At 30.2% G+C, this 26,179-nt stretch overlaps 1 protein-coding gene across 1 annotated transcript in view; it reads left to right on the forward strand.

Moving 5' to 3' along the window:
* The window catches only part of LOC129220046 (plexin-B-like), a 62,547-nt gene extending 41,634 nt beyond the window's left edge, over positions 1–20,913 (forward strand). The window contains exons 19-34 of the mRNA XM_054854386.1: positions 1,670–1,846; positions 3,444–3,687; positions 4,188–4,330; positions 4,526–4,656; positions 5,014–5,073; positions 6,023–6,097; positions 6,254–6,320; positions 8,769–8,915; positions 9,992–10,145; positions 11,830–11,994; positions 13,941–14,122; positions 15,335–15,495; positions 16,268–16,415; positions 16,522–16,662; positions 18,659–18,733; positions 20,809–20,913. Coding sequence (XP_054710361.1) covers positions 1,670–1,846; positions 3,444–3,687; positions 4,188–4,330; positions 4,526–4,656; positions 5,014–5,073; positions 6,023–6,097; positions 6,254–6,320; positions 8,769–8,915; positions 9,992–10,145; positions 11,830–11,994; positions 13,941–14,122; positions 15,335–15,495; positions 16,268–16,415; positions 16,522–16,662; positions 18,659–18,733; positions 20,809–20,913 — 2,175 coding nt within the window. The remainder of the gene's footprint in view (positions 1–1,669; positions 1,847–3,443; positions 3,688–4,187; positions 4,331–4,525; positions 4,657–5,013; positions 5,074–6,022; positions 6,098–6,253; positions 6,321–8,768; positions 8,916–9,991; positions 10,146–11,829; positions 11,995–13,940; positions 14,123–15,334; positions 15,496–16,267; positions 16,416–16,521; positions 16,663–18,658; positions 18,734–20,808) is intronic.
* The last annotated feature ends 5,266 nt before the right edge of the window (positions 20,914–26,179 follow it).

Consider the following 26,179-nt stretch of genomic DNA (forward strand, 5'->3'; position numbering starts at 1 on the left):
GGCAAAGATCTTGTTTAAAACCTTTCTAGAACAAACAAAAATCTTAAAACTTGCTATAAAAAAACTTTCTTTTTTTACGACATAATACTTATCCAATAATGTGTGCAAAAAGTGCAGTGTTTAATCTATGATTGAATGCTGTAAAATCCCTTTGAGAAAATGGTAGGGATGCTACTGAACTCATAAGTTTTCCTTCTGTTAAAATATTTATGCTCTGAAATTTTCTTTGTTATTGTATCTTATGCAGTTTTTATTTTGATTAAAAAAAAGGGACTTCTATTTTATATCTGCTAAGAAAAGAACTGCTGTGGGGAGGTAAAGTGCAGTATCTGTAGAAATGAGTTTTTGAGAAATTTGAAGATATGTGTTTTGAATTCCATACTAACAACAGGGAAATGTTGAAATTTGAGGTTTTTGTTGTACTTTATTTTCGAGGGAAACCAAATAAGCAAGCTTGTACAGTAAAGCTCAAGTACAATAGATGACAAAAAGGCAAAAAAAAAAGTATTTTGACGTTTAAAATTCAAATTATGTTTTTCACAATCATGAGTGTGTGTGTATGTAGGCGTGTGTGTTTATGTCTGTGTGCAGGCATGAGTGTGTGGATATTTGTGTGTGTGGAGGTGTGTGTATGTATGCGTGTGTGTGTGTGTGTGTAGGGTATAGAAGCAACCTGGAGACGGTTTTCGCTAGAGGAGTGGCATCGGGAGGGCCGGTCGACGGTGGTGCTGCGGTGCTGCAGAGGCAGGCGGGGGCAAAATAAAATCATAGGACAATTATAAAACAGTCAAACGAGAACAATAAACAAGATTGCTCAAAAAAAGAAAAAGAAAAATTTGCAGACATTGTACTTTACCTTCCCACAAAGTAGTTGTTCAATGGTGTCTTGAAAGTAAATAGATATGTTATTGTTATGGATTAAAATCATAAACAGATGCGCACAAGTTGTTTTTAATGTGGCATTAAAATTTTCTTAAAAGTTGAATTTAATTTTATAGTTGATTTCTTAAGAGGGCATTAAGCAGATGTGAAAGCAAGTTATCTGTTTCACTAGAAAAATGTTTGATTTGATTTAGAGCTATGTTAAAATAGTCGCAAAGACCACATTTAATTTTGAACCTATCAAGCTTTTTTTAATTTTTTTTTTAAATATCAAATCTTGGCTTTTAGCTGAGCAGGCCATTCAACAAGCTGATGACATGGAATGGATCCATGGGTTAAATTATGCTCAAAAGCACATAAACCAAAAATAATTGTTGGAAATCGCAATGTATACATTGCTTGATAAAGTCTACAGTAGAGCCTGCACTTTATGAGATGAATTTCTTTGGAAATTCTCTAAAAATATTTTATTAAAAGTTTTCTAAATGTATGATGTGAAACAAGCTTGTACAATGTACAAGGAAAGTAAAACGTTGTTACATTTTATGAATTGTCACAAGTACAAAAATATGTCCCTTTTGATTTTTAACCAACACTATAATGTAATAAGTCAAATGTACACCAATGTTGCTAGAAAACAGTGGACATTAGTAAATACAATAGCTTTTTGGAAATGAATTTAGCCATCCCTTAAACAAACCATAAGTGAGGTTATAAAAGTTTTTTCTTACTAAACATTTCACAATTACTAAAAAAATACATAAGGATTTTTTCCCCTCTTTTTTAGGGTGAGAACATGAGACTTGCCAGTACTGAAGGTGAAATCAATGTAACAATTGGAACTTGTTCATGCAACTTGACATCATTGAGTATGACACAGTTGGTATGCCTTCCTCCAGAAGTTCAGCCAGTTGGTACTGATGAAGCTGGGAGGAAAACAGAAAATAGTCTGCCTATGGTGGTTGTAAGTTTCCTTTTAAATAAGTTTTTAAGGTAGTGATTTATTTTATGAATAATGTTATTTTGCTTCACATGAAACTATGCATCATGAAATGTTTATTTTGAGAACTAAATTGATACTTCTCTTTCAACCTTTCTATGTCATTTTTATGCATTTATAGATTGTAAATTTACGAATGTGCAAATTTATAAATGTTTGTTGCTCTATTTCAATTTAATTAGTGTTTTAAAGCCCAAAATTTGATACTTAAAAAGTGTTAATTGCTTCCCAATTGCTGACACTTGTGTTATATTTCTTTAGATTAGTAAAAATCTTGAAAATGTGTATCTAACATTATAAAGCAGTGTTTTCACAATTGAAACCTTTAGGTTTCACATATAAGAAAAGTAGTAAATATTTTTTATATTTTAATAATATGCATTATACTTGCCAGATTAATTATGTCATTGAGATCGTATTTCTTCTCCAATTGGTTTAAGAAGTCTCATTTCAAAAAGTGCATGCATTTGTTCAGTTCCTTTTTAGTTCTTTAAATTTTGTTTTCAGCTGAGATGTCAGCTGATATAAGGTAATTAATTAATATGTTTATATGTTGAGGTGGTGAACTAGTCAATAGTAGAATGATTTTTAGTCGATCTTCGTAAATTATTGAAGAGTTGTAAGTTACTCTTCCTGCACCGTATCTTTTTTATAAGGACTAGAGTTAGAAATTTCCTTTTAATGCTACTTTTCTTGTGTTATCGAAAAAATATTCTGCTAAACTGATAATCCAATGTTTCACACCAACAAGTGGAATATTTTCTAGGGAAAAAAAAACATAAATTGCACATTGTTAAAAATGTTCTTTAAAAGGTTCTTTCTATAAGGTTCAAAAGATTCAGGAAGTGTTATTAAATAATTTTTATGGAATGAATTAGTAGTGTAATCCTTGAAAAAAAAGTATGAGTGTGTTTGCAGACTCAATTATTAAAATTCTAGAAAAAAAAAATAGTGGGAGGCGCTTGAGTTAAAAATAGAGAAGTAGAGGGTTGGTATTCAAGCCAGACACACTCACACACACATTTGAATATCAACAGAGAGGTCGTTGCCCTCCCGGTTGCCCCCTGGATTTAAGAAATCTTGTATGAACATACATTTTAAAATGTATTTCATTATTTTTTTCTCATGCACCGAGTTTTTTAAATATGTATTCTGTACCTTAACTCCCCCCCCCCCCATAGCAAATTTTGAAATGAGGGCCCTTATGACAATCCTCTGTGTTCCCCCACTGAAATAAGGAATACAATTTTATTATTCCCGAAAATTAGTAGCATTAATTTATATGTGTCCCTTTTGCTCTCAAAATATAAGCTGGAACTTGAAATTATTTGTACATTTGAATATCTCTTACAAAATCTTGTTTGTTAATTTTATAGTAGAACTTTATTCTTTTTCCTTGATTTTGAATAAATATTAGTTAATTATTATTAATATTTGTTTAAGATCAAGTATTTAATCATGTTAAGCATCTCAAAATATCTTTTATTCAAACTCTGCATGTCTGACAAATGAAAGCTGTAAATATTTCTAGTTGTTTTAAGTAATTTCTTTTAAATTTTAGGTAAGAGCTGGCACTAATTTACGTTACCAGATAGGATATTTGCGTTATGAAGTTGCCAAAACTTATGAATTTCCACCGGAAGCTATTGGAGGCATTGCAGCAGGGGGTGCCATTTTGGTGCTTTTGAGTTTGATAATATTGGCTGCCCTGCGGCATAAAAGTTCTCAGGCAGAAAGGGAATATAAAAGAATTCAATTGCAAATGGACACTTTGGAGAACAGTGTAAGATCTGAGTGTAAACAAGGTGAGTTTGAGCATGAAATTCATTGTGATCTTTCATTTTGCTAGTCTGCAGTTTTCATTAACCATTTCTGTGACAGTGTCATAAGAAAGAAGTATATTTTACAAACTCTAGATGTTTGCTTGATTTAAAGTTATGTATTTTCATATATAACTTTATATATATTTATTATTTGGCATCTAACTGGTCTTGAACTGATAGCATGGCTTTTTAAAAATTAAGTTTTAAAATGCTCTTGAAGAGCAGTATATATTTTTCAAATACTTTTTTAAATGATAAAAGAATGATTATATTTTGTAACATTGAGGAAGAAAATAACAAGGCTTTCATAATTTTAACAATATGTCTTGAATATTTTAATGTGCCCTTAAATTTTCAAAAAAAAATTGATTAGTAAGTGAAAAATGATTTTATTTCTGTGGCACTTAAGGTTATTTGAATTTATTATTTTTTTTTTTTTTAATTTTTTTTTTATTTGTTCATTGCTAAATAATTTTTTGCAGCGTTTGCTGAACTGCAAACAGATATGTCAGACTTGAATAATGACATACAAGCTACTGGTGTGCCAACGCTAGATCACCGTACGTTTGTGATGAAAGTATTTTTCCCTGGTGTTACGGACAATCCAGTTATCGAAGAGTGCAAGGTAAAATTGCTTTTGAACATTTTATCTAAATTTATCTGCTGCAATAGCTATTTGCAATTTTTATGATCAAATGAAAGCAATTTTTTTTAAGCTCAACATACTTATTTATACTTATTTTATTACATATGTAAACTTGATAAGCATTAATAATTTAATATATGCAGTGTTTCTAAAAAGTATAATTTTTTTTTCCAGCAAATTAATGGGCCACAGAACATGTATGAAATTGCCATGGTGCAATTTGAACAACTTCTGTGTAATCGAAATTTTTTGCTTGTATTTATCGAAACTTTGGAAGACCAGAAGTCTTTTAGTATTAGAGATAAGTAAGTACTTATTTTATTGAAATAGTCATGAAATGAATCTTAATTTTTTTTCATTATACTTATTTATTTTATTTTTTGCTATAATAGAATTTAAGCACTAAAAATAATTCTCTTCTCTTTAATTGAACGTTATTTTGGCCCCTAGTTAATTTTTGTTACTTGAAGGTTGAATGTCTAGTAATTCATCATAAATTCTTGATTAGTTCAAATGTGTAATTATTCCACTCAAAAATATGTGTACAAAATTTGGGTTTTTGTGCAAACATTTATCAATTTTGCACCTTTTTTGTGCATAGATAGTATTTTTTCAGTTTTGTTATATTTGATTTTTAAATAATTATTTTATTATATTTTTAGGGTAAATGTGGCATCACTTTTTATGATAATTTTCCTAGAAAAGATGGAATATGCTACAAGGTAAATATTTAAATTGTTATTTAAATAATGTATTAGCATGCTGAAACTAACAATTGTTTAAATTTTATAAGTCATTTGTAATGCAACTTGAATTTTACATTTTATTTTTAAAAAAATATTGCTGTTTTATTATAGAGGAAACTTGTTGGAAACTGTAAAAGAGGAAAATTTATTGGACAATTTAAAATTTATCAAAAAGAGAAGGGGAGAATAAAAATTTCCGCTAAATTGCTGAAAAAAATTCAAATGGGATAATTTGTGTAATACTTTAATAAGCTATACTAAAATACTTTTTTGCCAAAGAGCTTTCCTTTTTCATGCTAAAATCAATAGTGTATATTACATATCCTTTCAACAATGACGTGCAAAATCCAAACTTAAGAAATTTAAAACACTAATATTGCCTATATAGATAAACCAATTTTGCCAATCTTGTACGTTAATTCTCGGTGAAAAATAAATGCTCTGTAAATGTTGCTTCACAGTCAGTGTAGTGTCAATGCAAGGAAGATAATCTGTCCTCCTGCAATATGTCAACTTGAAATAAAAATCTCACAAAGTAAGACAAACAACGTTAGAAAAAGCACAAATTTGCCAATTACAGCACTATTACAGCACTACATTTATGCTGTAATTGGCAAATTTGTGCTTTTTCTAACGTTGTTTGCCTTACTTTATTGTTCAGCACAAAGTATTTATTTATCTTAAAAATCTCATACTTAAATAGTTTATTAAATTTCTTTTTATGAACTGAAATTAGATTTGATTATCTTGTGTTCAAATAATTCTCATAACTGTTTCTTAAATTTTTGAAAGTTGTCATGAGTTTATTGAAAAATATTTTTAAGAAAATTTTTCAATACAGTTTTGATGCTTTTCTTCTTTTCACTTTATAAACATTTTCTGAAAATTTCCTTTATGTTAATTACTTCCATTTAAAATATTTCAGTATATTGAAGGAATTGCTACTTCGTTTGATTGATAAATATGTTGGAACCAAACATCCACAGCTTATGCTACGAAGGTCAGTGCTAAAATTTAATCACTTTTTGTTTTCGTGGTAAAAAATAATTTTAATTTGTTCACCTTTTTGCCAAGTTTTAGTTTTTATTTAGGCATTTAGGGGAATAAAGTGTTATCATTAAATTAATTTTGTAATATTTATTGGTTTGTTTTTCAGAACTGAGTCTGTTGTGGAAAAAATGCTGACAAATTGGATGGCTCTTTGCATGTACAATTATATAAAGGTAATTATTCAATTTCTTTGATGAAATCTATAGACTAAAAATTCCTTTGTTGTAAATATTTTTGGTGAAAGTTGTGCATCCTCAGAAATGCTAATTTAACTATTCCTAATGAAACGAAATTATATATCAAATAATGTTAAGTCACAAGAGATACAAGCAATTAACAGTAGTTTTATACATAAATTTATTTATGCAACATATAAACAAGTAGTCCTATTGGATGAGAAATGTTTTTTGATATGAATTTTTAAAACATTAGGATAAATTAGATTTATGATTTGGTACACTGATATTTAAATACAGATTAAGAGTTGGTGGATAGGTGAATATTTATCAGAATAAATATTATGTTCTAATAATTCGATTTTTATAAGTAGTTATCAATGTTATCAGGTTAAATGTACATTCGCCAGAAGTTCCTGCATTGTAAAAGATTTTGAATATTCATATTCTTTATTATTTTAAAATTATTATTATTATTATTATTTTTTGCATATTAAATCATTGCATTGGCTTAAAATGAAAAAGGAAACAAATTAGCTGAAATTATATGGTGACTGTCTATTTGCAACTGATTTATAGTATTATTTACAATGATCAATTATGTTTACAAGAACATACGTTTGAAAAGTTTTTAATTGTTTTAATTTTATCTATATGTGTTGTTAGCCTTTAATTTCTCATCTTTTTATAGTTTCTCTTTGAAACAGTAAGAAATAGTTTCAGTTTGAATTAAGATTTTTAGAATGAAGTTGAATTTATCAAGTTTGTAAGAAATTTTAGGAGTCTGGTTTTATAGTTGGTTGAAAAGAGAATTCATCATATTAAGAAGAAATAGTAATATGAATTGTAATGTTTTGTAAATAGCTACACGTGCATAAATGTCTGTGAATAGTTTATATTTCTCCTGAATGTTATTTAAATCTACTAATTTAAGCGAGACTTGGATTGAAGAGAGACAGGCCCGTGTCCAGAATTTCATAAAGGGAAAGGTTTTAGTTTCAATGTTTATTCATTCTTACCTGCTGCACTGGTCGAAAAACACAATAGTGGGTCGAATAATTCATTTCTGTTAAATGGTTACAATGAGAAGAAAAGCGCTGTGTGTGGAGAGAAAGAGGGGAGGGAGTCTAAATTCACAGAAAATGTGGTTTTAAGCAATATATATATATATTACTAATTCCATTATTTTTTATACAGTAGAACCTAGTTTTTATTCAACACTACCTGTTTCTTGTACAGTTAAAAAATTAATATTTTCTTAAATAATTATAAAAAATCATAAATGAAAATCAGTGGTGCAACTAGAAAATAGTTTTAAGGCGGAATACATAGTAAAAACATTGTAATGAAATAGGAGGGGGGGCGTCCTCCCCCGGAAATTTTTTGAAATTTTCAGCATTAAAAATGGAATTTTAGACGATCTTAGACTCAGTGGAAATTTGTAGAAATTCAAGACTTAAAACGCGATTATAGGCCATATTTTTTGACGTTAGAGAAAGGGATAGAGCTCAAGGACTCTCCCTGATTTTTTTTTCTTGAAAAATAGATAGAAATGAACTTCTCCTCACCCTTTCAAATTTTCGAAACTGAAATTCCAAAAACGCAATTATAGGCAAACTGAATATTTTTATGGAAAGAGGATTCTGGTGTGAAGCCCTTGGAATTTTTTTCAAAATTAAACTCCTAAAAACTTAAGCAATATTCTAAGATATTCGGAGGAGGGGTTCAGAGGCTGTTCACTTACATTTTTGTAAGTGTTGTTTAAAGAACCTAATTTTTGATGACATCAAAGGAAGGCGGTTTGCCCGTTGGAGTCTTAAAAACGGGATTGTAAGAATATATTTGGTAACATTAGAGCCCTTTCAAAACTGACGAAAACTAAGTTTAGATGATTTTTAAGCGCAATTTTAAACGATGTTGTTTGGGGGTCATTTTCTGGAAATTTTGCAAAATTGAATATTTAGAAACAAAATTTGAGATGTTCCGTAATGCTATTGGCACGGGGGGAGGAGGGGATTTGGAGGAAAGCATTTTGAAGACTCTTATTTTCAGGCGAACTAGAAAAAAGGAAAAAAAAAATCGGGAAACTTCAAAGAGAATATTATGTTTTGTGACTTTTCATTGGCTTTTTATTATGTTTTCTTCTTCAATGGGAGGGGTTTAACCCCTAAAACCCTCCCCTTGGACACCGCTTTGAAGAGAGAAATAACATTTAGAGTAAATGATGACTGCCTGGGATATTTGTAATAAGAGTTTTATGGCATATTCACTTACTGCTTAGATATTTTTAATTTTAAAGTTTATGTATAAAATGTTTAACAATAAGCAACAGTATTGTATGCCTGCAATTCAAGTTTAGTGCAATTAAGGTTTTGAGCTGATATGTATTGAAAATAAATCACAGCTATCTTGTAAGTTAATTCCTCTCTCTTTTGTGCATTTTAGGATCAAGCTGGTGGATCATTATTCCTTCTATTCAGTGCAATAAAACATCAGGTAGAAAAAGGACCTGTTGATGTGATCACACATGACGCTCGGTATTCTTTATCTGAAGAACGATTGCTTAGGGAACAAATTGAATACTCTTCAGTGGTATGAATTCCTTTTTTTTTTTTTTTGTAGAAAAGTTGATTTTTTTTATAAATAGTTTTGAAAAAAAATTTACAAACAATAAGAGAGAGAGAGAGAGACTTTAAACACCTCTCTCTTAGTAACAAGTAAATGTTCTGTAAATGGTTGCTTTTCGGTCAGCATAGTTTTAATGCAGGGAAGATAATCTGTCCTTGCTACAATATGTCAACTTGAAAATAAACCTTCATATTAAAATAGCTGTTATAGTTAAATTTCTTTTCATTAACAAAAAAAATACAGTTATGTACTATTAATATCATTTCGAATCAAAATTGTATAACTTTTTTTTTTTGGAGAATGAGTTTGTTGCTAGTATATCGTCTGTATACTTGCAAAAAGTGCATTTTCCCAATTTTCTGTAAATATAAGCAATTTTTAAAAAATTTAATGTATATTTTTTAAAATTCCTCATTATTTTATTGAATTACTTTTTAATGTATTATGTGTTAACAATATTTTGATATAATGTTATGAAAACTTGTTTTATTTGTATGGAAAAATTAATCTCAGTAATTTATAATGCACTATTTGAAAATTCACATAATTTGAGAAAAAATAATTTGAATACGAATAATTTCATGTAGCGGAATGGATTACATTTGGCTTAGGAAGCAGAATAAAAAGATCACATTTTCAAGCAAATGCATTTATTTTGAATATGAGTTACAAATGTGTTTTGCTTATAACCCCATTTAATAGAAAAAATAAGAACTGAACTTAAAAAAGTATTAACTAAAGGAAATCTTTTTTTTTTTTGTATGTGTCTTAGTTTTATGATCTCAAAATAAAAAATTTAGAAGAAAGCACAGAGTGGAGTATATTTTCAAAAATGTTTATTCAGAACACTGAAAATCATTATAAATATTTTATTAACATATATAAATTTTAGCTGCAGGTACACTAGTAAAAAATTGAATAATGTCGGAGTTATAAACCGATTAAATATGCCAAGTGTTTACAGTATTCTTGGTATCAAAATTTGAATTTCTCTGATGTTAATGCTGTTCATGTTGATTTATTTTGTTAAAATTTTACAGACGATACAAGTTATCCATGAGGATCAAGATGAAAAGATGCAATGTAGAGTCAATGACTGTGATACAATAAGTCAAGTAAAGGCTAAAATTTTAGACTCACTGTATAAAAACACTCCATTTTCTCAAAGGCCATCAATATATGATGTAGATCTTGGTTAGTATTTAATTTTCTATGTTTGATAATACATTTGTCTGAAATGTGTAGATTATTTGCATTTAGTCTTTGCTTTGTGAAACTGTTAGTATTGAATTTAATAAGTGGCCTTATTAATTAAAATGTTTAAAAATATCTTGGAAATAATATTTTAACTATTTTATATTATTGTTTATGTAAACTTCAGTTTAATAGTTTCTTCATATGCATTTATTTATCAAGCAAAATCGTTGAAAGGTTCTTACTTTAGCTTTTCCCTTTCGAAGTCTGAAAAAAGCATTTTGAAAAAACTAGTGTTTTACTGAAATTCTTATTTTTGTTTCTCATTTTTGAAGTCTTAAAAGGGGGGGGGGAGACACTTTCCAAGTACTTTTTAACTGAGATTTTTTTTTTTTTTTGCATTTTAATTTTTCTGAGGAAAAAAACAAACTATGTAGAAAATACAGCACAACCTCGATATCTCAAATCTCTTGGGACAGGGAAAAAAATTCGAGATATCGAGTTTTCGAGTTATTGAGGTTTTAAAAAAATTACACTAGTAACTTTCACAATTACACACACCTATGCTATATGCACTTATATATGTACTATGGGACCACTTCGAATTGCGATCTATAAAGTAGTCTTCAATATTTTATGAGATTTAGAAATGAACAACATTTTCAACTTGGTTTTTTTCACCTAAAAATTTAAAAATTCCAATTTTATCTTTAATCAGTAACCTCACATTCAAAAAGTTCTCAGCAGCCATTTTGTAGGAGTTAAAAAAGCTGAATGATGAAAAGGAGGAACGCATTTTCCGTTTTCGCTTGAAAACTGACGGACAAAAAATCGAACCCTTTCCTCAAAGTAGACAACATGTTCGAGAGAAATGCACAAAGATTCTAAACTCTGGGGAAAACACAGCACACCCCTCATACCAACACTCTCCTATTATCTTGCCCCAAACCCTTATTCACAAAATTTTCAAGAAAAGGGATGAAAAACCTGAAGCAATTGTCCCTGGAACTGGTTTTACTACAAAAATTGTCAAAGCAAAACGACAATTGAAACTTGCTGCTGTGCAAAAATTTCGACATATCAAGGGTTTTGAAAAATAAATTTTGAGATAACTATGGAAAATACATGAGGTTTTTTTTATAGAAAATGCTGGGGAAATATTTTTTTTTTTTGAGACATCAAGGGTTTCAAGATAAGGAGGTTCGAGATATCAAGGTTTAACTGTATTATGTGAAATTATTTTAGTTTCCTCATGGCAAACTAATTTTCTAAATAGAAATACATGCTTGTACTTTTGCTAAATGTATAGTAGAATTACTTTGCATATAATTGACTAACCACAAATTACAAACTTTAATAATTTAAACTTACTAAAGTTAAATGCACTGAAAATAAGTTGTCCTTGGAATTTATGAGATTTAATAATTAGTATTCTTTAAGACGCATTCCATTAAGTTTCCCTCTGGGGATTTTATTATAAAAAATTGTATGACTAAGAAAAATTCACAAGTAGTAGTTTTAAAATTGCTGGCAGCTAAGGTTTTCGTACAGATGATTGATATAAAGAGAAAAGTTGATACAAATTTATTTCTACTTAGAAATCTATACAAAAAATGCATACACTAATTGTACTGGAATCATCATCATTTACTTAAAAATTAATATATACTCTCACTACTTTTAGAATGGAGGCATGGTCGGGGAGGTCATCTCATACTTGCTGATGAAGATCTCACAACAAAAGTAGTGAATGGATGGAAGAGAATCAACACACTCGCTCATTATGGCATTCATGAATCAGCTGTCATGTGTTTAGTTGCAAGGAGAAAAGAAATGCTCAATTGCCTTCGTAAGTTTGTCTTTAAATAGAAAATATTTCTAATTCATGCATTCTGCATTGTGTGACTAAAAGACAATGGCGTTGTTTCCTTCAGTCAAAAGTACTACTTTTAGTCACTGAAATTGACAGCATAAACAAAAAGAAAAAACATAAAGCCAGAAAAGAACTTCTATTTTTCGATTTTGGGAATATTGCATGGTCTTTATGATGTCACAAGTGATGTACTTTGGCACGCTGAATGTTTATACTTTGCTGTCTACCGAGTTTGCCAGGATATGATAATTTGCTGCTCTGTGCGCTAATGGCATCATTGAACAGCATTTCAGTGATGCTGTGACAGCACCTTAGAATTAGGGAGGAGAAGAAGCAAATATTTACTTTGATAACACAGTGAAGGAAAATATAAAAATTCGTGATATAATTTTCCTGCTTAAATTAGCAAACCTCCAAGGACCGCTTTTTATTAAAATCTTGTGGATCCCTGGATTACCCAATTCATCATAATTCAGAACGAACACGGGAGGTCTCCAAACTCTACTTTCTTCTATCATGATTGTTAGCAATTCTCCAAAGATTGCCTCAAACTATGCCTACATTTTCAATTTCAAAACATTCTCAAGGGATTTTCCCAATGTGGGAGATTCCTCTCTCTAGAGATAGAATCAAGTTGTGACTTTAAAACTCCAACTTCAATAAATTTCAGGGAAGCGGCCCCGAACCTTTTATCCCTTTCCTTACGATCACCACTGATAGCTTTAAATTAGCTTTAAGACAATTCCACGGAACAACTCTCCTCAACTTTCCTTGAAATAGACTTAAATTGACGTCAGTTTCGAAAAACATACTTGAGGCTGCCCTCTCCTTTTTCCATTGTCGTTATCAAAAGACTAAAATTGCGTTTTCACACTTTGATATTGAAAAAATTCCAGAGGATCATCCGATCCCCTAACGTTGTCAAACTTAGCTTAAATTTGACTTCAGTTTTGAAATAATTCAGTCGAGAATTTTTATTATCTTTCCCTTAATTTGCTATTTTGGGGTCAGTTTTCAAAGTTTTTCCGGGAGTGGAATATGAACCCCACTCCCTTCTCGAACTTCTTCTGACTAAAACTGAATTTTTAAGTCTTCAATTCATAAACTTTTCCATGGGAGGTTGCCCGACTCCCCACCTTTGTCCTATTGCTGATGTCATCAAAGACAGTCTAGAATTTCATTTTTAAGTTAACTTTTCTGTCAAAGCACTAAATTGCGCTTCAAGAATTTCTCTGTGTTAAACTTGTCTAACTTTTTTTTTAAATTCGCTCTCATTCTGTTTTTTGTCTCAAATTAAGGCAATCTTTACTAATAATAAAGCTGAAAGTCTCTCTGTCCAGATCTGTGTCTGTCAGGATCTCTGTGACACGCATAGCGCCTAAACTGTTCGGCCAATTTTCATGAAATTTGGCGCAGGATTAGTTTGGAGCATGGGGGTATGTACCTCGAAGCGATTTTTCAAAATTTGATTTTGTTCTTTTTCTATTCCAATTTTAAGAACATTTTCCTGAGCAAAATTATCATAAAATGGACGAGTAAATTACCAAGTTATCATAACATGGAACTGTAACATGGGCAAGTAAATTGGTGAGAAATTCACCATACATTTTTTGTAAATATACAGGCGAACGAAAAGACCTTTTAATTTTCTACTACGGGCAAAGCAGTGCGGGTACCAATAGTTATTCATAAGGGGCCCCGCCAAGGTTCTCCAATCAGACCCCGCGTTCGTTAAGGCCTGTTCTGTGCGGAGGAGACTCATCGGTCAAACTTTGGAAAATTTCACTGTCTTCAGAAAATTTTACTTGAGGCCACTTGCACCCCTGGATTGAAATTACTCTATAGAAAGCTTATAGATGTACAATTATGAACTTACAAACGAAAATCACAACTAAATGAACTGTCTCAATCATCATTTTCAGGTTCAGCTTACAACGGACCACTATTTAATGGCTCTCCGCAGTTAGGGAACTGTATAGAAGATGGTCCAAGAGTAAGATTCTGGCATCTAGTCAAAAACATTGATGATCATCATGACTACCATAAAGATCACAGTCATAAAGCCATTCCAGAGATCTTTCTAACCCGGTTGCTATCGACAAAAGTGAGTACAGTGTTTTAAATTTGATGCAATATATATTCTAAAATTGAACTACACTTCTTTTGATTTGGCTTAAGATATCTGGGTGTGCATGCTTTTTTTCTTTCACTTTTTATTAATTTTCTTAAATCATTGGTTTTTTTACATCTTTGAAAATTATTTTAGCAGCCCTCATAGTTTTAAATTTCAGTCCTTAATGAATCACTTGCATACTTTTCATGTTATATTCTTCTCTCAAATAGCTATTGATTTCTGTTGCTTAGTTTTTCTCAAAATAATGTCAAAGAAAAGTAATTGTTTCGATCTGTATCGGTTCCAATGCATTTCAATTTAATGAAGAATGAGTCAATAATCAACCTATGTACTAGGACTTTGGCGTTAATGAAAATGAATGGTGCAGTATGATCTCCTAAAAAAGAAATGCCATTCTTTTGAACAATGATATTTATTTCATTGTTTTCTTTGTCTTGTTTTACTTGGAGAAACGGTATTTTGCTTCAGAATGAATGCACTATTTCACAAAATTTTATATTTTATTCTTCATTTGCATTACTATTTTTTTAGCATTGAAAATGTTTTAGAGGGCGGCATTTAAAGTTCAATTTTGCTAATTTCCTGATGTCACGTCAATTTTATTTATATTAATTTTTTATAATACAATAAAATTTATTTGTTTAAATTTATACCAAGTTGGAATCAAACTGCGACTTTTGGAACGGAAGGGAGATGTCTTATCACTCGACCACGAAGAAATATGTTACAAAATGAACTATAATTGCTTTAATATATCTAAAACTAAATAAAATATTTCTAGATTAAATTTTCATCATTGTGTTTTCTTACTGTTGGCTAATTTTAATTGATTTTCTTCAAAAGAATATTAATGATAAAGTGAAGCATTTTCAATGTACATGAGTAACTCTTGCAGAGATCAACCGCAACTTTTTAAAATGAATGACGTCATTCAAAAGAACAAGTTCAATGAACACGTAAAAAAATGAACCATCCTCTGATCAACAGCTCATTAAAAAGAACAACGTTGCCCATCTTAAGTTAATGCACATGTTTATTATGATTCATTCAATATTTTTATATAGATACAAATTAACGACTTTACTTAATAAATAACGTATTTAAAGCTCTTTATCCAGGAAATATTATTTTTCAATAATAATGACAACATTAGCCAGAAAAAATAAAATAATTTTCTTACAGGGAACCATTCAGAAGTTTGTGGACGATTTCTTGACGACCATTCTCTCGGCTAAAGAATCATTACCTCCAGCTGTAAAGTGGTTGTTTGATCTTTTTGACGAGGCGGCAGCTCGGTACGGCATTTCTGACCCAGAGGTTGTGCATGCCTGGAAAAGCAACAGGTATTGTCAACACTTAAGATTCATTGCAACACAAGCTTCTATATATTTTGTCATATTGCTGTAAATCAAACCATTGACTTCATTCCATAAAATATTAATGTGGTGAATCATTTACTATCTGTCCATCACAAGAAAAGCCCCAGCCAAAATGTCTGTACCTGTCTGTTGCTTTAGCAACGAGGCATGTCTCATTTTTCCCATAGAAGCTTAATGTTAGAAAAACCCATACGACTGCACAAAGAGGAGAAGACGAGTGGGGAAATGGCACTAAAAAACCCCCTCCTGCTAACCCTTGCAGAAAATGAACAAAGTCCGTTTCTATGGCAATCGACGGGCTCAGGCTTTAAGGGGCTAGCTTTTCTCATGAAGGACAGACAGTATAATAGACAATATGTCAAGTAAGGATTGTTCTTCAATTCCAACTATAACTATGTTGTATTGAACAAGCACCCCCCCCCCCCTCCTTTTCTTTCTTCTGAAATTTTACTTCAACCCTACAAAAGAGATTTCAAAATGTTTTATTAAGATGTAACTAAATTACTGGTGGATTGCATTGCTGCTTTAACACGCCAAGTCATTAAAACATCAATTTTTTTCCAGTGTCAATAGTGTTCAAAATTGAACACAAATTCTAATGCAAATGTTGTTTGCATATTTTATTATCTCGCTTATTTATTAAAACTCGACTGTTGAAAGTTGGTTTCTTAATATCGTTTTTTTGTTTTAAATACATCAACGACCTTTTAATGTTTACTTACTTTCTATTTTGTAGCCTACCTCTAAGATTCTGGGTAAATCTTGTGAAAAATCCTGATTTTGTGTTTGATATCGAGAAGACTCCTATTGTCGATTCTTGTTTGTCAGTGATTGCTCAAACGTTTATGGATTCTTGCTCTACTTCAGAACATAGGTTGGGAAAGGTAAATAAGTACATTGATTTTTTTCTGTTGACCTTTTTTTAGTGTAAGCCATTTTGAGCAGCATTTTCTTTTATATTTTGGCCTTAAACTTTAAATTTTTTTACAGGATTCCCCATCTAATAAGCTTCTGTTTGCAAGAGACATTCCTACATACAGAAAAATGGTGAACAGGTTTTACCAAGATGTTGCAAATTTACCTCCTGTCACGGAGCAAGAAATGTGTGTTTCTTTACAAATGCTATCCATGGTAAGAAAGTATAAATTTTTTTATTGCATCAGTATAATTACAGTAATTTCCAACATACTAAAGCAAAAAAGACCTATCATAAGCACTAATTAGTATACATCTTATTATGCCTTGTTACATGAAAATATTTTTCTTGCATTAAGTTACAGTTATAAAATTATCATCCAGTTTTTACAAAATAAAATACATAGTCAATTTGAAAACTAATTTTTTAATCTTCTGCTTTTAAAAATAAAACTGGCTAGTGCTCTTTTGTTTTCATTTCATCCATGGAGTGTGAGTTTTCATGTTATACACAATTCAAATTATACATTTCCTCTTTATAAAGTCTACTTTCTACCTTTATGACTTCAAAATTTAATCCTTATAGCAACGTGTAACGAATATTTCGAAAATATTTTTTTTCTCTTACATTGAGATATGAAGCAAATGTACCAATAATAGGCTCCTTAAAGGCATTAAATCAGTCAAATCATGCAATTAAAGTTTTGAAACATCCTGTAAAAAGTCTATTTTCCCATCATTGTTTGAATCTTTGCATAATTAATATACAAAATCCCTAAGAGTAAAAAGTAGACATTAATTTAAAAATATGCAATTCTTAGCTTTCTCTGTTCTTTAATAGTGGACATACTGAATTTCATATGAACAAGTAATGCCCCCCCCCCTCTAAATTAAGCCAGTTAAATGCAGTTAACCTTCTGTTTAATGACACTCAAGTTAAAAACAGTTTTTCCCTGCCCCAAACCCTCCAACGTAGCAGAAAGATTGTTTTCAGACAACTTCTTGTGGTCCCTAGAGAGTCATTAAATGCACATCCAACTGTATGTATATTTATTACAAATAGGTACAGTTATCCCTATTTATTGAGAAGCTGTATGCAGCAAATTTACAGCTATAATGTGTTAATAGTACAAATTCTGCTTCATGTTTTTCTGTGTATTATCGAACTTTATATGATGAAATTACAGTATAAAAAATTTTTGCTTGGGGGCTGTCCACAAATGATATAATGCTTTGAAGGGGGAGGTGGGTTTGTAAAATTCTGACATCACGCTTTTTTTAGTGACATTGGGAGGTGGATCAAATGTTTTGAAAAAAAGTGTGAGAAAGGTCCCTTCCAATTTACTATTAATGAGAACGGCTGTAGTTACTATTTTTTAATGCATTTTAAATAACCAAGAAGAACAATTAAAAAGTAATTGAGTACTTCATAATAAAAATAATGATAAAAATTAACCCTGAAACAGGGCGAGGTGTTGCATTGGGGGGGGGGGGGCATTGCGTTTTATAAAAATTTCTTTACAGATTAATAAATGTTAGATGAGGTATTAAAATGACATCCAATTAAAAATAAAAACTATACATGCTTTTAACAAAATAACATATTTAAAGAAAGCTGTTGGAACTGGCTAGAATTATACCTTAAGGGACTTTTTACAAAACCATTTTCTTCATAAACAATGGAATTTTTTTTTTTTAACTATCAGAAATATTGTTTTAGTGGAAAATTGAAGTGAGCAACATGATTTTTTGCTGTCATTCCAATTGAACATGAATTTGTTTGGTTGAAATGAATGATCCCCTTCCCCCTCAATAATTTTTCCTAAGCGAAACTACTCTGTACAGTTTTTTTCCAATCACATCTTAGTGCTAAAATAGCGATGTTTTCTTATTTTCAACTTATATTGGGTTTTAACAATAATCATTGCTTAAGATTTTTTATTGCTTTTACAAATTTGTAGAACTTCTTCTATTGTACTTTGAATTGTAATAGAAGAAGTTCTACAAATTCAGTGAATTATATTTTTTCATTTACACTGCAAACAAATACTAAAAGTTATTGTATGATTGACCAATACTGGAGTAGGTCCAATATTTATAATTCATGTATCATAATATTTTACAGAGCAAATATACCCACTCTTTGGATAACCTTGTTCGCTCTATTATTTGTAAATTCTGAGCATCACATAATATTTTACTTTCTTTCCAGGCCCATTCTGGAGAAGTTGATACAATAAATGCCTTAAAAGAGCTGTATATATATGTATCGAGATACGCAAGTCAAGTAAGTATTACATAAAGTTACTCAACAGATTTGATTTTTTGCTGTCATATTTCAATTTTTGATTCAGTTAGCATTTCTGAGAAATCTTTCTTCGTCTGACTATACATACAGAACTAACAGTTACAGTTATAAAATCATTTTTAAATTCATGCTAAGTTTCTTTGCTGTAGTTAAAATGTGTTAAAAGTAGGGATGCACCAAATATTTAGTTGGTATTCGGTATAGTGCCTATTTGGCAAGACAAACCAAATATTCGGCTTCCGAATAAAATTTGACAGTCGCTTTAGACGCATTTTATTAGCCCAATAAATGAAAGCTACAGTAACGTACCATAGTACATAATTAATTCAAAGTAGTTTTGAGTCAAGCTTAGTAACTATCCTTTGCACTTAAATATAAAAAATTAAAATGATCTGTCAATGTTTAGATTTTGATTCCTCCATATCAATTTTGATAAAATTGTTTAACAGTTACTGAAGATAGCAGAATATCACTTGAATAAAGTGTAATTTTTGTGTTTTAAGCAACTTGGGTTTGTATTTTTCTATGTTAGGTAAATGGTGGATTCTTTAGTTTTAACAATTATCAAATCATACATCAAGAAATTTATCCAAGATTCTGTATAAATTGATAATTAACACAAACCAAATAAACCATCATATACTCTATATTAATTTGCTTTTGCTTTTGGAATGATTTATTTGTTTTAAATTAATAATTATTCTCATAGTTATGTTTAGATTGTTAAATGGAAATGTACTTTCATTTAACAAAAGTCACAAAATATATAAATATTTTCTGTTTTAAATTTATGTGAAACAAAATACAATGCAGTTTTTTTTTCTTAAATGTTAAAATATTTGGAATTTATCTGAATACTCGGTTAGAATTTTAACCAAATATTTGGCTAAACTTGGTATTCAGTGCATCTCTGATTGTAAGTCTTATTATTTTGGAATGGAATACATTTTATATCTCATTTTCTCCATATAGTTATTGTCAATATATCTCAGTACCCTTAGAGCAAGAACTACCAACGTCAGATTTTGACCAAATTCAGTTTGTGATAGATGTGTGTTTTATAAAATAGTAAGCTTTTCAGTGCAACCAAAACTGCAGCGTGCTAATATTGGGTGACAGTTACTACATTTACTAATGTCCCATTATCTATGTTTTTGCAACAGTCAGTTTTTATTTAGGGCTAAAACAACCAATTTTATTTGTTATTTAAGTATAATTAGAATAGTTTAAAATTATATGTACATTCCTAATGTTGCATAAGACGATAATCTTTTGAAGTGCTCACAATATCGTTGGGAAGTTAAATATAACCAGAAAAAATTGAGAAACATTGACCTTTTTTCTCAAAACTGATTATTTTTGGCATTGTCTATTTTTGCTCCGAAGTACAGATTTGAGGGTGAATGTTAAAAATATTGGTAAAAACTGATTCAACTATTTTATGTAAAGGAACTTTAATTTTCTGGATTTTAATGAATCACTGAGGTTCTGTGTCATTCATTGTACATTACTTTAACCAGGTGTATTTACAGTCTTTTGAGCAATCACGATTGCTAATTGTTTTCATTTGACTGTCCTTGATGTCCGGTTCCTTTTTCAACCCCACCGTCCTCTGCAGACGCGACTCCTCCCAGTAGCCGCTGCTCCTGGTCGTTAGCGTTCATGGCCTACACACACGCATGCTCATACACACACATGTGCCTTTACACATATACACACACGCCAACGTGCATACACTCAGGTCTATGCACACACACAAGTCTACAAATACACAAGTATACACTCGTAACTTCTCAAGAGCAGGGACAGGAACCGTTTCTAGAAACAAGCGAGTGGGGTAGTAACCAATGAGTAGGGCTTGTTGCAACTCATGATTGCGAAAAACATAATTTGAATTCAAAATTTCAGAATTCAAATTAATTTTGAAAATTAAATTTATTATTATTTTTTTTGTATTTTAAGTTTTAACATTTTCATTGCAGGAATAGTTTAAGTTACACTTCATCTTTTGCATTAATGTTGTACTTTCAATAATATTCTCATCTCTCCCACAGATTTTGGAAGCTTTGGATACAGACCCCATCTGTCAGTCACAGCATCTGGCTCGCAAACTCGAGACTGTCGCATACACAGTGGGAGGTGAAGCATCTCTGTGTTGATCAATTCTTCTTTCTTCTCAAGTGCTCCTCGATTCCTAAGCATTTCGATACAAGAAATGCACTCTGTTGGTACAGTTGTGTACAATCATACGTTGGACTACAGTAGTGAAACTATTCAACAAATTAGCTTTGATACATTCTTGGTTGTCGAAAGCATCAGAGATAGACTATCTCACAACTTGTGATCAAGCCATTTTGTACGACCGATGACAGATGTCGGTGATGTGTACATATATATATATAAATGCATATATAAATTATATATATATAATATATATAGTTTTTTGCTCCTAACTTTGTTTTTTAATTCTTCGACACAAGGACTCCGGTAGCGGTCACCCGTATGCATGGTTGGTGTTTAGTCACAAAGAGACCAAGTCCTGGATGACTTGCTGGACTCTTGGGGTAAATTTTCTGTCAAAACTCCGTGCCACCTCCTTTGCCAACTTTATGCACACATCGGACCCTTTACGAGATTGCAGTCTTTCGGAAAAGCATTTTTTCCATCTTTGATACCGTTAACTTTTCTTCAAAGAAGAGTTTTCACTTTTCATTGGACGTCTTGCTGGAGTGTGGGGTGCAGAGGACAGTTGGTGTATGGATCCAGCAGCAAAAAATACATTATACGTACTTAATTTTTAAATGCATCTTTACAAGGTGTTGTGATTTTCTTGCAAGAAAACATTGTTTATAAAGAAAAAATTTGTAATTGCATGTTTATGTGCATTATACTTAAAACAATCACCATGTTTTTTGATCATTTAGTGCATTAATGAACTCATATTTATTTCAGTTAATCAAACATGTTCTTCCATGTTTGTTTGCTTTTGTTTTGTTTCAAGTCTAAGACTGGTTTGAAGAAAATGAGGTGAATGTTACAAACAGGTGCAAGTGAACTGCCTTTATAATAGTTGAAGATATAAAGGAACGATAGTAGCTAAATAGGTGATGAGCCTTTTGGTGGCAAAAAGAACATGTTTAACTATCATGGATCTGTGTAGAGATTTTTTTTGGATCCGAAGGAATACCCTTCAAAAACTATTATCATTTTTGCATTTGTTTATTTCATAATTTTCATAGATTGATATTTCTTCCACTTGTCCAATATCATAATTGAATATTTTACCTTTTTTTCCTCTAAAAACGTAACTTCCCCAAAATTATCGCTTTCACAAAATTTTAAAAAACAAACTCACTTGTAAAAAATTAACCGTGGATAGAAATCTGGACCAATCCTTGACAATGCTTTGATCCATTGTTGAAGATATCCTTTTTGAGTCTGTTGTCAACTAAAAAGAGAGAAACGCTAGTACTTTTGACAACGCTTAAAATTTACAATTTCATAATTTTATCAATTTTCTCTTTTATAAGTTTTATCCTAGTAATATTCTGAAAATTCTTAGTGTTGTATTGAAGGGTATAGGTAACTGTACGAAATATACCTTGTTCACTCTGTTGAAAAAGTCTTATCCTCCCTTCTTTTTAATGAATTTCATATTTCATTTTAATAATATTTTAAAATAGTAATGTAAAAAAAAATCACCCAGCAATATCTAATAGACATAAATGTCTGTTTTTCTATTTTAACCCTCATTATTATTATTTTTCCCATGTATTAAAAATTTATCCTAGTTTATAGATGAAAATGCATTTAGAGAAGTATATCCAAAAGAATAAAAGTTCTCATTACCTATTACAGTAGAAGACCGTTATAACGCATACCTTGGAACCAGAGCTTTTGCATTATACAGGTTTTTGCGTTATATAGATAATTTCTCAATTTTTGAAACTAATGTTCAGAATATATCTATATATTAGCACTTCAGATTGAGTTTTATCTGCAATGAGTATTAAAGCATCAATATTACAATTTGTTATTCACAAATAAATATGTTTCACAATCGAAATCCTACACTTCTGCTAGCTTCATGGTTTGCATAACAGCTGCATTTTCAAAAGCCATCTAGTATTTTTTGTTTACTATGAGTACTAATTTTCAATTTAAAAGCTTTGAAATAAGATGGAAAGATAAAAAACTTTCAAAATTTAATTTGCCTAACAATTTTTATTTTTGCAAAGCAAAACAAAAGGATTTTTTAAACTTCAAAACCTATTGTTTACTTCTGAAAAGTAGTGCTGTTTATAGAGAATTGCGTTATATAGGTCGGCGTTATAACGATCGTCTACTGTATCTACATTTCTGTCTAAATTACCCATAACTTTCCCTCTAAAGTTTGATCATATACCCTGTTATTTTTTAATTCATGTACAATATACCTTCTGCTATTTTTACAACTACAGCACTAAAAATTCTGTCACAACCATTATCATAATTTATGAAAAATAATTAAGATAAGCTAAGGGGAAAAATTGATTATTTATTCTTTAAATATGTGTATGCAATAAATTACAAAATCCTTTTCTTAGCTAAAATTCTATTTTGAAATCCAAGCGCCAAGATCATCAAAAAGGCTCTTCACCTTTGATACATCTCATCTACAGGAGGTATCTTATAGTCATACACCTGGACTATGGGTTTTAATTTGCATTTCCTTGCAAAGAAATCTGTATTCCATGTAGCCTGCCACGCGGATTTGTGCAGGTCAAAATTATTCTATACTTTTTTTCACACAGTGACGAATGTAAAGCTTTGTATGAAACTATTTACCGTGAAAGGGCAGTGATCAGTTATTGTTGAACTAGTGAAATATAAACTATAAAGTGCTCTTTTATATATTTTATTCAGCAAACCTGTTTCTAAGCTATTTGTGTTATATATTTTTCTGCAGAATGTCTATCTAATCGCAAAGCTTTATGAAAAGTAAAAATATCATGTGTGGACACCTTTGTAAAAGTTCTTTCCATAATGTACATCTGTGCTGCAAATGGTTTGCTTAGGTACTTCACCAATGCTGACATTCAGTTTTGTAATTTTGTTTTCAACTTTATGTTGATTTTTTTTTTTTTTTCATGTGGAGCCTTTTTATGTTTTTTTCACCTGTAGTTGTAAAAAATGTGATACTTAAATACTTTAAATCTCTACTACATTTTTTTTTCACACCCTCATTGTAAAATAAAAATAGAGGTCTAATAAAGAAAATATTTTTGTTTTAATTTTATGTTCTATAAACTTTCTTTGTGTTTTGTGATATTTATGTCAAAGTTAGTGTATTACTTTATAAAAGTCAAATTTTCATCAGTACTGAAAATGATGATGGTGATACATTAAATATTTCCCTAATTCCTTCTCGAAGGATTATATTTATTTTATATTACTATTATATAGTCTTAAAAAATATTGAAGATTAAAAGTCAAACTTAATTGTTAAATATGTATAAACATTAAAAATAAGGTCTTTAAAACAGTCAGGTAAAATTTCCACATGGAGACATGAAAACATTGTTGCTACTTCTCCGCTTGGACTCATAGTTACTAATTTTAGGATTTGTGTTCAAAACTCGAAGATTCTCTCCCTCCGCACCATGGAATTCTCTGCATTACTCATGAATACTATTTTCAGAAAATAAGGTTTAAGTTAAGGCAAAAGAAAATAGTAATAAGTATTACATTTAAATTTGTTAGTAAAATGATTTAGACTTTAGGATATCAAATTTTAAATTACTCAAACATAGCTGCCAACTTGTACAATTTAGCCCTACATTGTAAGATTTTTGTACGTTTTATAAAATTGTACAGCCTTATGGCAGATTTGTACATTTTTAGGTTTTTGGTTTTAATTTTACAATAAATTGCGAACGATTAAAGTTTCCTTTTACTTACAACACTTTTGAGAGCAACCCCTAAAGGCGTGACATAAACAACGTTGAAAAGGGCAAAAATTCTCTTATTTTTTAATTTATTTATTTTATTTTATTTATTTATTTTTGCTTATAAAAGCACAAAGCAAGTAAAGGTATGGATTTCAAAATATCATAATACTAATTTTAATACTTTGCTTTATAATGGTCAAAAAAGCGTAGAAATATAGCCACTGCGTACATTGTAAGATTTTTTAAGTTGGCATGTTGGCAGCTATAAGAAGAAAATTTTTCATTTAATTGTCAATTACAAGAAGAAAATCCTAAAATTTATCTTGCTCTCATGTTAAGATATGTTTCACACACAATCAGTTATCAAAAGTTAATTACTCATTCTTTAAAAAATTAGATTTTAAAACAAACTCACTAATGTAAAGCACCATTTCAGATTACTTGTAAGTAACTTCAATGCAGCATTTATTTCTGAAATATAATTATTCTTATAAGAGTTCAACTGTCGGATCAAAAATGCAATTAACTATAAGCAGAACAGTGCAAATAGTATGTACAAACTAGAATAGAATCTTCATAAAAAAAAATACTTTTTTTAAGGTCATAAATGACAAAACAATGAGTAAAAATTATGAGATGTTTTCCCTAAGTACACAGAAATTGAACAATGCATTTTAAATAACAATATTCTACCCATTGCTTAAAAATGAGTGGTTCTTCTGTATTGTTCTGGCGACCATTTTTATGAAAACTAAAGCTTTGCCAATAGTAATGGAGTCTTCGAACGTGCTCTTCTCATTTGGGAACCTGTTCAGATGAAGATTTTTGGCGAGATTTTATAATCTTAGTTTTGTTTTAGACATAAATGTTTGACAGAATAATATGTAAGAACTAAATAGCTACTTTTCTTAATTTTGAAGTTTTGATGCAAGTAAAAATGTCTGAGAAATCAAAAGAAGCAGAGCTTAGTATTTTTTTTAAATTTATGTATTTATTTAAAAAAAAAAAAAATTTCTTTGGTTTTTCGAAAAGGTATTAGGACCTGTTCTCATTACCTACGCCGTTATGCTTGCATTTTGGAAGTTCCTTTATTAGTTATGCATAACTTTCTTGAAGAACTGGAATTGTACGACCAATGGCATCATCGTAATTGTGTTGCATTTCTGCCATATTTTAAATTCCTAGTTTATGTATTTTGTGCCTAAATATTTGCCAATTGTTTGTTGCATTTTTCAATTTAAATATAGGGGCAGGTTGTAATATAAAATGGGTTTCATTAGCCAACTTTAACATCTGTTTTATTGTTATTTATGTGCGAATGTGATGCTGAAAGTAACAATCTTGTGAGTAAATTGGTGCAATCATTTAACATAAGCTCCATCTCAACCTACTGAATCTAAATTCAAAAACTTAAAACTAAAAATTAATTTATATTTTTATTGCTTCAATTACTATGAAGAGTATCCAAATCAAGTAGTTAGTCTTATTGAACCAT

The sequence above is a fragment of the Uloborus diversus genome, chromosome 4 (assembly GCF_026930045.1).
Source record: "Uloborus diversus isolate 005 chromosome 4, Udiv.v.3.1, whole genome shotgun sequence".
Classification (NCBI taxonomy): domain Eukaryota; kingdom Metazoa; phylum Arthropoda; class Arachnida; order Araneae; family Uloboridae; genus Uloborus; species Uloborus diversus.